At 43.7% G+C, this 12,471-nt stretch overlaps 1 protein-coding gene and 1 pseudogene across 1 annotated transcript; one reads left to right on the top strand and one right to left on the bottom strand.

Moving 5' to 3' along the window:
• Nucleotides 1-1,058: 1,058 nt before the first annotated feature.
• On the bottom strand, nucleotides 1,059-4,049 carry LOC129837555 (methyltransferase-like protein 25B; annotated as a pseudogene).
• Nucleotides 4,050-5,169: 1,120 nt separating this feature from the next.
• Nucleotides 5,170-9,199, top strand: LOC129837652 (interferon-stimulated 20 kDa exonuclease-like 2). The gene is made up of 4 exons (XM_055903979.1): nucleotides 5,170-5,622; nucleotides 6,112-6,994; nucleotides 8,213-8,413; nucleotides 8,579-9,199. Exons 2-4 carry the CDS (start codon nucleotides 6,287-6,289, stop codon nucleotides 8,678-8,680), a joined length of 1,011 nt encoding a protein of 336 aa, XP_055759954.1. The 5' UTR covers nucleotides 5,170-5,622; nucleotides 6,112-6,286; the 3' UTR covers nucleotides 8,681-9,199.
• Nucleotides 9,200-12,471: the final 3,272 nt, after the last annotated feature.

Below are 12,471 nucleotides of genomic sequence, written 5' to 3' on the forward strand. Positions count from 1 at the left end.
ATCATTGCTGTCTTTCTAAATGTTAAACTCAGCTCATTGACTTGAATGCATGTTACTGGTACATGTCTTTTGCATGAACTCTGGGCTGTATGAATCAATTGTCTCAGAGTAGGAGTGCTGATTTAGGATCAGTTTTGCTTTTTGATCCGTGAATAAGATTACATGGACGGTAGGGACTTGATCATAGAATAGCACTTGTACTGAGACTCTTCATATGGCCCCTGCTCTGCACCTATGCTTAAACATGGCAAACTGCACCCACCATTTTAGTGAGGGATTTGTACTGAAATGCACAACTTCTGTTTGCACTTTTAGCCAAACACGGTTCTAAACCAACTTCCAAAATGACTATGCAAATCTCCAGAGATGAGAAGAAAAAAATAAAAAAGTTCCCATAGACTGGCTGCATCCTAATCAGTTTCCCCAATCTTAATGAAATGCAAAGCTTGATTTAAATCCATGTAAAAAAAAAAAAACGCTTTAGAGCCTGTGTGACGATGTGTTGGCAACAGAACACTGCAGTCTCTGTCAACTTAATGCTGGAGTCTGGATGCTTCAGTCATTTGTGTTGAACACTCCCTGTAACAAATGCACATGTGGTGTAGACTGCAAAATTCAAAAAATGTGTGATTCAATTGATTGTCAGAGGTACATCATACTGTCTAGAAAGAACACTTGTGGTCATGGACAAGTAGGATTAGACCAATAGTATGTTGCACCTGTTACAAAATGTGGTTGATCACGATGTACTGGTGTTACTCTAGCTGATTGAATAACACATCCCTGGACCCGCAAACAAGGTCTGTGGATAGGATATATGACGTGTAGAGCTTGCTGGCTTAAAATATGAGTGTGCACTGAGCAACATGTCAGGGTTTCATGTATGACTGCTGCTGTGTAAAATACATTGGCCATGTTAAACTAATCCTTTTAAGCAGCCTTCAAAACTACTGTACAGGTCAATTTGAGTGTCAGTGATGAATGTGTCAATCCCTGAGAAAATTCATGACAGTGACCACTGGAAACAGGCTTTGTAAAATAACTAGGGATTCATCAGGTGAAATCTAAATACTAGTCTTTATTAATTTACACAATTTGCCAGAAAAAGGGGTACATTCTCTTAAAGCAATTTTGGCCAGACAATGTGGAAAAGCAATTGCATTGCATGTATGGTTGCGTGCCCTCCACTTCTTTCCACATTCTGTGATGAAATATTAGTAATTTGACTCTAGCCATGTCCGAATACCCATACTTGCGTTCTAAAAAGTTTTATAGTATGTGACATTTTGAAAATCAAGTATACTTTAAATGCCCAGGTGTCATACTTATTTCAGCTTTGACAACCAGATATGGGGATGTGCTACCAAACTTAACCAATAACAATAAACAATGCAATTGTGCATGATGCATTCTCAGTATGGAAAAACATTTTATAGTATGTCATTTTCAAAAATCAGGTATGGTTTAAATGTTACAAATTTCGCCTCTAGTAGAATTCTATTAACAAATCCACCCGTACTCGGCACCGCAACACCTACTCAGCCAGTCAGGAGCCGTTACTGCGTTGTGGCTGTGGCATACTTGTTACTAAACAATACGTGCAAAATAGTTTGCGACAATGAGTACATAGTATGCAGTTTAAGTATGTAGTACGCTAGTATGGATATTCGGACACACATACTTCTAAACTTCCACTCAAGTCTTTGAGCACCAATGAGTAAGGGAGTAAACTCTGAACACAACACACGGTTTTAGAGGTGTCCTTGGTTACGGAAGAGTACACTCGGCCTCTTTGTCCCTTGTCGGCTGCTTCAAAGCCATCAGTACCAGGTTTCAGGGAGAGAAAGCAGGGTTAAAGAGTGGAACCAGCTGACTCTTTATACCTACACCAACAATCAAGCAATAACAAATAACACCTTTACTGTTAGCACTGGGCCCACAAAAAAGATGTATGGAATCCAGATACAAGATCTGATAACACACAGTCTCTGTACATTTCCTCACCTTTCTCCTGAAGGTATAGCATCCTGTCCAGCAGCACCAGTGTCTACACTACCGGTGCCAGTAGCAGAGCCAGGTTGAAGTATACCACCACACGACCCTCCTGCCTCAGCATGGCCCCCACTCTGCAGGTGTCCAGTGGCAGGCCAACACAGGGCAGACCCAGACAGGCATACCTGTGGGTACATGGTGAGAGGGGGTCAGGGGTACATATAAGATGACCATGTTTGACCTAAAGGCTATATAGAGAGAAATTGAATTCCTAAATGTGATCATCAAAATGATTATCATTATACACAAGGATAATACCAAATAGTAAAGGTTTTTCTGAGACATATGCAAGGATGAATTTCTTAGGTTTTCATCCTAACATACAGTGAAAGCTGCTGCCTAATGATACAGACTGAAGAGGTATGGATACAAACTTGGGTAAACACTCACTCTGTAAAGGGTAGTAGATGTGCTTTCTTTATTGCCTGGACTCCCGGCCTGCGCAGCTCTGGCTTCGCCTCCCTGATAACTGTCTCTAGGGTTGCCCGATAACAGTGCATCCTTAGCAACCCACTCTCCTCCCGCAGCCTGTGCACGTAGTCCTCTATGGAGTGACACGCATCCTCCCGCGCTTTATAGGACAGCTGGTGTCCCGGCAACCCCTGCACCCAGTAGCTCATTGGTTAGCCAAACTCTGAGTGATATGTCTCATTGGTGGGGAAAGGGGACAGGCTATGCGGCCAGGGGGGTTTGGGTTCCAGCTGGTGGTGATCTTCATGTAGCAGCACGCCACTGAGGTGATGCCACGAACGTGAGGGCAGCTGGCAAAGTGGCAAAGGAGGTTGGCACTGAGGTCCCCGCAGGCATGGAGGCCTGTTAGGACGAAATCTGGACATCCCTGCCCCTCTTCCACAGGGCAGACAACAACTTCAGTGGATGAACACTTTTGGCAGAGTGGGTGGACATATGGGCCTTGTCCGGCTTTAGTCTTGCAGAGACGTTTTGGATACGAGAGTGAACTAGACCGGGGTTCATGTTTTACACTAGTAAAAGAGTTTGTACATGCATTGTCATTATTCTTGAGGGGAGATGCAGCCTGGCCATTGTCTCAACAACCCAGGAATTCTGATTCTGCAGTCAACACAGGCTGGTCTCCGTGCCCATGTTGCTGATCAGCTTCTGACATGGACCCCGCTGTCTCTTCTTACTGGGTCCAACCGGAGTGGTCTGATCTTCACAGACACATTTACCATTTCCTACCTGCTTGATACTTTGGGTTTGACCCAGCCAGCCACATGGTAGGGTGAGGGGCCAGATCTAGAGAGGGGAGGTCCATTCTGAAAGAGTAAGACCAGTAAATATTTCATTCTTAATTATATTGCATATTAGCAATATTCACCAAATTGCTTCACTCTGGTTTTACAAAAAAATCCTGGTCAACTGGGCCTTTCTTGCACTTTACTACTGAGCGTTCTGGTGCATTACCTTCCTCTGCCGTTCCTTCTCCAGCGTCCACAGAAGCTGTCCATCATATTTGGATGCCATGTAAACTAGAGTGGGATCAGCCTCAATTCCAGTCATAGACAGACCGAGCCCAAACGACAAGAAACGAGTCAAATGGCCCTACCAGTAGGGATATACAACATCGTGACAAATCATGTACCGTAACAAATCTCATTGTTAGGCAGATTACAAAAAGTAATATTGTGTGACTCCTAGGTCTGATAACAAGACTGAATATTAGGTTACCTGTCCAGAACCCACATCCACCACACTATTGCAGTCTGTCAGGTCACAAAGCTGCTTCACCAACTGTGGAGAGAGAACATCCATATATATGTAAAGTAGTATGCACACCTTCACCTTTACCGTGCCCAGACTCCAGATCTCATGCTGCTTCTTGGGTTTCACATGTTTCCCAGCAGTGAGCTCTGACTCTTGTTCTCCAAGAACTTCTCTGGCTTCAGCATGCCCACTTCATGTCCCCGCTTGCCCTGGGGTGTCCTGGGGAGCGTCAGAGCATGCGCAGTGGCCCGGAAAGCCAATAGTGAAAGAGGCCATTACAAAATAGTAGCTGAAATTTTAAAAAGTAAATTGTATAAGTTATTTCTAACTGTTTTATGATATAGAATCCAATTCAAGTTGAACGAATACACTGGTATGACTGAATACCTTTTTTTATTTCAGCTTTATTTAATCAGGTAGGCAAGTTGAAAACAAGTTCTCATTTACAACTGCGACCTGGCCAAGATAAAGCAAAGCAGTTCGACACATACAACAACACAGAGTTACACATGGAGTACATTTTACATTTTAGTCATTTAGCAGACGCTCTTATCCAGAGCGACTTACATTTTGCATACATTTTTTGCATACATACATTTCGACTTGCATACATTTTATTACATTTTTTACATTTCATTACATTTTACATACTGAGACAAGGATATCCCTACCGGCCAAACCCTCCCTAACCCGGACGACGCTATGCCAATTGTGCGTCGCCCCACGGACCTCCCGGTTGCGGCCGGCTGCGACAGAGCCTGGGCGCGAACCCAGCCCAGCCTGGGCGCGAACCCAGAGACTCTGGTGGCGCAGCTAGCACTGCGATGCAGTGCCCTAGACCACTGCGCCACCCGGGAGTAAACATACATACAGTCAATAATACAGTAGAAAAAGAAGTCTATATACAATGTGTGCAAATGAGATAAGGGAGGTAAGGAAATAAATAGGCCATGGTGGCAAAGTAAATACAATATAGCAATTAAACACTGGAATGGTAGATGTGCAGTAGATAAAAAAAAAACTTAGATTCACATTCAATCTGTCCAATAGGAGGTCAGCTATTTGTGGGGGTGACAGGTCACAGAGGATCTATTGCCATCTGGTAGGCAATGTAGCCCATAGATCCTCACTGAAGAATTCCTATGGCAGGAGAAAAAATAATCAATTACACATTAACTGATGAGTAGCTAGAGAAATCTACCCAGGGGCCCTTTGAGCCAGGGATCAAGCTTCATGGGAGCGTGTAGGGTGAAGTTGCCTCTAGACGCTGACCCTTGGTCAGTTTTGCATATTTCCAAATAATGGTTTAGGTCAGGATTGAGGGTGGGGAAGTTGATCCTAGATCTGTAGGGGAAACTTCAACCTGGAGCGGAGGACTCAAGACTTGATAGCAGTATATCACGTGTTCATCTTATACTCAAATAACCGTATAAATACCTGCAGCAGCTTAACTTAAAAAAAAATTAGAAATAGAAAGCGTTGCTTGCTACGTACAATTATGAAGGAATCGGAGATGTGTTTGTATGTCGACAGAAAATATGTAAGATTTCTTGACAACTCTCTTTGCTGCTCTGCTGAAAGTGTCCGTGAGCACATAATTCGACTGTCGCATCGGCAACTGACTGGCTACAACAACCGGTTATGAATTGTGAACATGAAACATTTCAACAATACTCTATTTCAACAGAGTCCGAGTGAAAGAGTTTTATATAACGACGATAAGAAGTGTTTGTAGCTCTTCCTCACAACGTACGCCCATCATGTGTATCACAACACGACCTCTGAACCGGAAGTAGTCGACTGTTTGGCTGTTAAGGAAGTCGGAGCATGGTGCTATGTTTATAGGTCGGTGTATATGTGTAATTTGTTGTATAACGCTGATTTGTGCACCATCATATTATCAGGATACAATATGAGTGAAGACATACAGTTAAATGAGTCTGTCTGGAGAATAGAGTTTCATTCCTAGCTAGCTAATGTTCGAGTCGCTGTTTCGGGAAGCTTAGCATTAGAGCTAGCTAGTATTACTATCGCTAGTTAGTTAGCTAGCCAATGACCCAATTCTAGGCCTAAACCGTATTTTCGACTGTAATATCATCCTGACAGCTAACGTTTACACTATACGGATTACACATACTTTTCGAAAATACCTAACGTTAATTGTGGCTAGCTACGTGGGCTCAATGTGTTTCATATTAAACTAGTACCAAACTAGCTAGATTATATAAACGGCTAACTAGCTGGCTTCTTTGTTTATCATGGCTAGAATGTTTTCCTACAATTTCAGACATACCAGCTGCTTTGTTAACAGAAATCTATTTTGTTTTTGTCCAGGTATCACAATTGATGTCATGATAATTGGGTCAGAATGACATTTGATTAAAGCAAATATTTGAAGCCAAATTTGCACAGCAGTGAATGCCTTTATGTCCCGTTGAAGGGAGTGGGATGTAAACAGTTTTTGTCCAAGAACAAACCCAGCCCCAGCTGAGGAAGATTCCCCTCCAAGATGTCTGACATTATGTTAAACCTGGACTGTTCGGGCAGCAGTGGACCCTGTAAGGACTCGTTGGGAAGCAACAAACACAAGGCATTCATCAACAGGCGGCGACTCTTGGAGAAAAAGGGTTACCTCAACAAAAAGCAGAACCAGCAAAATCACAGACAGGGGAATAAACATCAGGGCCCACCTCCCTGGCACAGTGGGGCCAATTGGCCATCTCAACCCAATGCTGCACACAACAAAAGCATTTCTCACACGCAGAATACTCACAGTAAAAGTTCATATCGAATACCCAGGTCAGATCATGCTAGAAGTGTTGCTTCCAAGCCTGCATCATCCACAAGCAGCTCAACATCTTTGACCATTACTGTGAAGAATTCCACCAATCCTGAGCAATCCACTTCGGCTATCACCCCGGGGCACCAACCCCCACCCACCAGGACTGTTGCCCACTATGCCCCTGTCCCAAGTGGGTTGGCCCCCCTTTGTAACCCCCTGAAGTACCTTGCCTTGGACTGTGAGATGGTCGGCACGGGCCCCAAGGGTCGCAACAGTGAGCTGGCACGATGCAGTATTGTCTCCTATGATGGAGACGTGGTGTATGACAGGTACATCAAGCCCACCAACCCAGTCACTGACTACCGGACTCGTTGGAGTGGCATCTCCTGGCATCAACTGGTCAAAGCCATGCCATTTCAACATGCCAGGAAGGAGGTAAGAAGGCTCCCGGAAGAGAATGTTCAAAGGAGGATGAAAAATATGTTTTCCGGTTAACCTTTTTCCACCGTAAAGGACCTATGAGCATATCAAATTGGGTGTCAAATGAAAGCAAAGAGTCTATATTTTGGGGAAATGAAGGCATAGATACATTTTTCAAACATTATCCATCTTAAAAATGTGATATTAGCAAAGTCTTTGATTTCTGGATAAACAGATGGAAAAGGGGTCTTAGAAAACATATACCAGAAAAAGTCTTAAAAGGTATCAGAAATACATCAAAATACAGTAATGTTGAAGTAAAGACCCCTGCCATCTAATATTAACACTTGTCATTCATTTTGAACTGGACTGTTTTTACAGCATGAGCGGTCATGAGTAGATGCGCTTGTTTTGAGATCAAAGCAAGAGCTACGTGTAGTGACGTGTGCATATTTGTTCATATACTTTGCTTGTTAGTGAGTTATTAGCCCAATTACAGATCATTTGTAGTCGACAATGGAGGATTGATTGCTTCCTACAAGAGCACAAAACGTGAGCATTTTCTTTGAAAAGCGAGTCAGGTAAATAGCTTTGTAGTGTTGTATTTTGAGACCGGCTTGAATAAGCTAAGTAGCCAATAGGCAGAGGGTAGCATAATTTGTCTGATTCACTGTAGCAATGGTATGGGAATAATTATGCATTTTATTTTGTAAAGTGGTTTCTTGTATCAAACAACACAACATTTGTTGTCGTCTTGTCTGAAGGTCAAGTGGATTAACAGGTTAATGTCAAGCCCTGCATGTTTTTTTCCCCCAAAAGTCTCATGTAATGTAGGCCTATATTGAACACCACACATTGGCTGCTACTGTTGATTTTTCTACTCACAGTAGCCTACTTGACCACTGTTAAAACTAACCTAAAGCGGGAACAGCATCAGTGTTCACAGTAAACGTGCGCCGGAGGTTGCACTGAATTTTCACAACGTTCGAGTTTGCACTCAGCAGACCGGAAATTTGTTCAGTGATTTTAAAAAATTAGAGGGAACATTGGTGGTATGGTTTGTTAAACTTTGAAATCAATGGTTTTAGTTTGGCATACATTTTCAAGTGAAAAAACTGAGTCAAAGCGTAAATCTGTTACAGTGGAATTGCCCCTTAATCTATTCTATTTGGCCCTTTGCTAAACTTGACCATGATATCATTTGATCTCTTATATGTATTCCCCCTCCTATAGATACTGAAGATCCTTGCAGGAAAGGTGGTGATAGGGCATGCTGTCCATAATGACTTCAAGTCCCTGAGTTACAGTCACCCTGCTGTCTTAACGCGGGACACCTCCCGCATTCCTCTCCTCAACCAGAAGGCTGGCTTTCCAGAGAAAGATGTTGCCTCACTGAAAAGACTCACCAAGGCCCTGTTCAACCGCAACATCCAGGTGAGAAGAGACTTCTGATTGAAACGGGATTGATTTGAATATAATCTACAGTGATTCACTCTGGGTTGTTGTTTCTAGTCTCAACAAAAGTAGTAAGCTAATAAACCTCTTATTGTGTAGCTTATGTTATTTTGCAGTAACAAGGAATTCCCCTTGTGTTCTCAGACTGGGAAGAAGGGGCACTCGTCCGTGGAGGACGCCAAAGCCACCATGGAACTGTACAAAGTTGTGGAGGTGGAGTGGGAGAGGACCTTAACCTCCAAATAAAAAAAGCCAGAGAAAGACTGTATGGACTGAACTGGTGAAAGGGTTGAGAGATGGTATGGACGTATCATGTTTAACATAATTTTAACATTCAGAAATCACTATCAGGTCTTCCACTTCTCACCTCAGCCACTTCTGTCTCTTTTTCTACTTCCGTAAAAAAAAAACAGTTGCCTTCAGGGTTGCAGTTGTTTATTTTGTGGTGGATGACCTATGGCACAAGATGGCAGTCTTCTGCCATAAGGGTGCAGTCTATTTTCTTGGTTTTATTAATGAATTCCTAATACAGTACTGTGATGTTTTTTTGCTTTGAATTGTCTAGAGTTATTTGTTCAGACATTTCTATTTTATATATTCAATTGTTAACATACAGTATCTCAGAACATCAAGTACATGTTCTTTTTGACGGGTGAAAACAAAATCGATTTTAATATAACTGCAGTATAATGAAGAAATTGGTTTTAAACAAATATTGTAATGGCAAACATGGCAAAAAAAGAAATAAATGACCATTGCAAACTTTTAAGCCTACATTACTTATTGATATAATGAATGGCGCCCAAGAACATGGCTGACGTTTTACATTCTCCCAATCAATTGTGCTATTTTTTTTATTTTTTTTGCGTTTTGCGTAACTTTAAAAAATACTTATTGTGTACATAATGTTGCTGCTACCGTATCTTATGACCGAAAAGAACTTCTGGACATCAGAAAAGCGATTACTCACAGCGGACTGGAAGAAACTTTTTCCTTTAACGAGTTCGACAAGAAGGATATCCTGCTTTCACTGGAACAGGCCCAGATCCACGCCTTTTGCGTGAAGAAAAGATGCCGGAAAAGGGGCCGCAGATCAAGCATCCTTCTGAGAATCCGGAGACGAGCGAGTTAACTCCCACTGCCTTCCATTCTTCTTGCTAACGTGCAATCATTGGAAAATAAAATTGATGACCTACGATTAAGACTATCCTACAATAGTGGCCACAAAGCTCATCACTAAGCTAAGGACTCTGGGACTAAACACATCCCTCTGCAACTGGATCCTGGACTTCGTGACGGGCTGCCCCCAACTGGTAAGAGTAGACAACAACACGTCTTCCACGCTGATCCTTAACACTGGGGCCCCTCAGGAGTGTGTACTTAGTCCCCTCCTGTATTCCCTGTTCACCCACAACTGTGTGGCCAAACACGGCTCCAACACCATCATTAAGTTTGCTGACGACACAACAGTGTTGGGCCTGATCACCGACAACGATGAGACAGACTATAGGGTGGAGGTCAGAGAACTGTCAGTGTGTTGCCAGGGCAACAACCTCTCCCTCAATGTGAGCAAGACTAAGGAGCTGATCGTTGACTACAAGAGAAGGCGGTCCGAACAGGCCCCCCATTAACATCGATGGGGCCGTAGCGGAGCAGGTTGAGAGTTTCAAGTTCCTTGGTGTCCACATCCCCAACGAAATATCATGGTCCAAACACACCAAGACAGTTGTGAAGAGTGCATGACAAAACCTATTCTTTCTCAGGAAACTGAAAAGATTTGGCATGGGTCCCCAGATCCTCAAAAGGTTCTACAGCTGCACCATCGAGAGCATCCTGACCAGTTGCATTACCGCCTGGTATGGCAACTGCTCGGCATCTGACCGTAAGGTGCTACAGAGGGCCGTGCGAATGGCCTAGTACATCACTGGGGCCAAGCTTCCTGCCATCCAGGACGTCGTGAAGTCGGGAGTTTACATGCACCTAGGTTGGAGTCATTAACTTGTTTTTCAACCACTCCACACATTTCTTGTTAACAAACTATAGTTTTGCCAAGTCAGTTAGAACATCTACTTTGTGAATGACACAAGTAATTTTTCAACAATTGTTTACAAACACAGTGAGTTATAAGTTAAATAATCTATCACAATTCCAGTGGGTCAGAAGTTTACATACACTAAGTTGACTGTGCCTTTAAACAGCTTGGAAAATTCCAGAAAATTATGTCATGGCTTTAGAAGCTTCTGATAGGCTAATTGACATCATTTGAGTCAATTGGAAGCCTACCTTCAAACTCAGTGCCTCTTTGCTTGACATCATGGGAAAATAAAAAAATATCAGCCAAGACCTCAGAAAAAACATTGTAGACCTCCACAAGTCTGGTTCATCATTGGGAGCGATTTCCAAATGCCTGAAGGTACCACGTTTGTCTGTACAAACAGTAGTATGCAGGTATAAACACCATGGGACCACGCAGCCATCATACCGCTTAGGAAGGAGACGCGTTCTGTCTCCTAGAGATGAACATACTTTGGTGCGAAAAGTGCAAATGAATCCCAGAACAACAGCAAAGGATATTGTGAAGATGCTGGAGGAAACAGGTACAAAAGTGTCTATATCCACAGTAAAATGAGTCCTATATCGACATAACCTGAAAGGCCGCTCATTGTCGCACCCCCTATTACCAGCCTGTTCAACCACTCCTTCGTATCATCTGAGATCCCCAAGGATTGGAAAGCTGCCGCTGTCATCCCCCTCTTCAAAGGGGGAGACACCCTGGACCCAAACTGTTACAGACCTATATCCATCCTGCCCTGCCTAGCTAAGGTCTTCGAAAGCCAAGTCAACAAACAGATCACTGACTATCTCGAATCCCACCGTACCTTCTCCGCTGTGCAATCCGGTTTCCGAGCCGGTCACGGGTGCACCTCAGCCACGCTCAAGGTACTAAACGATATCATAACCGCCATCGATAAAAGCCATTACTGTGCAGCCGTCTTCATCGACCTGGCCAAGGCTTTCGACTCTGTCAATCACCATATTCTTATCGGCAGACTCAATAGCCTCTGTTTTTCTAATGACTGCCTTGCCTGGTTCACCAACTACTTTGCAGACAGAGTTCAGTGTGTCAAATCGGAGGGCATGTTGTCCGGTCCTCTGGCAGTCTCTATGGGGGTACCACAGGGTTCAATTCTCGGGCCGACTCTTTTCTCTGTATACATCAATGATGTTGCTCTTGCTGCGGGCGATTCCCTGATCCACCTCTACGCAGACGACACCATTCTGTATACTTCCGGCCCTTCCCTGGACACTGTGCTATCTAACCTCCAAACGAGCTTCAATGCCATACAACACTCCTTCCGTGGCCTCCAACTGCTCTTAAATGCTAGTAAAACCAAATGCATGCTTTTCAACCGTTCGCTGCCTGCACCCGCACGCCCGACTAGCATCACCACCCTGGACGGTTCCGACCTAGAATATGTGGACATCTATAAGTACCTAGGTGTCTGGCTAGACTGCAAACTCTCCTTCCAGACTCATATCAAACATCTCCAATCCAAAATCAAATCTAGAGTCGGCTTTCTATTCCGGAACAAAGTCTCCTTCACTCACGCCGCCAAACTTACCCTAGTAAAACTGACTATCCTACCGATCCTCGACTTCGGCGATGTCATCTACAAAATAACTTCCAATACTCTACTCAGCAAACTGGATGCAGTTTATCACAGTGCCATCCGTTTTGTTACTAAAGCACCTTATACGACCCACCACTGCGACCTGTATGCCCTAGTCGGCTGGCCCTCGCTACATGTTCGTCGTCAGACCCACTGGCTCCAGGTCATCTACAAGGCTATGGTAGGTAAAGTGCCGCCTTATCTCAGTTCACTGGTCATGATGGCTACACCCACCCGTAGGACGCGCTCCAGCAGGTGTATCTCACTGATCATCCCTAAAGCCAAAACCTCATTTGGACGCCTTTCCTTCCAGTTCTCTGCTGCCTGCGACTGGAACGAATTGCAAAAATCTCTGAAATTGGAGAC

Source organism: Salvelinus fontinalis, chromosome 38, assembly GCF_029448725.1.
Source record: "Salvelinus fontinalis isolate EN_2023a chromosome 38, ASM2944872v1, whole genome shotgun sequence".
In the NCBI taxonomy this organism is placed as follows: domain Eukaryota; kingdom Metazoa; phylum Chordata; class Actinopteri; order Salmoniformes; family Salmonidae; genus Salvelinus; species Salvelinus fontinalis.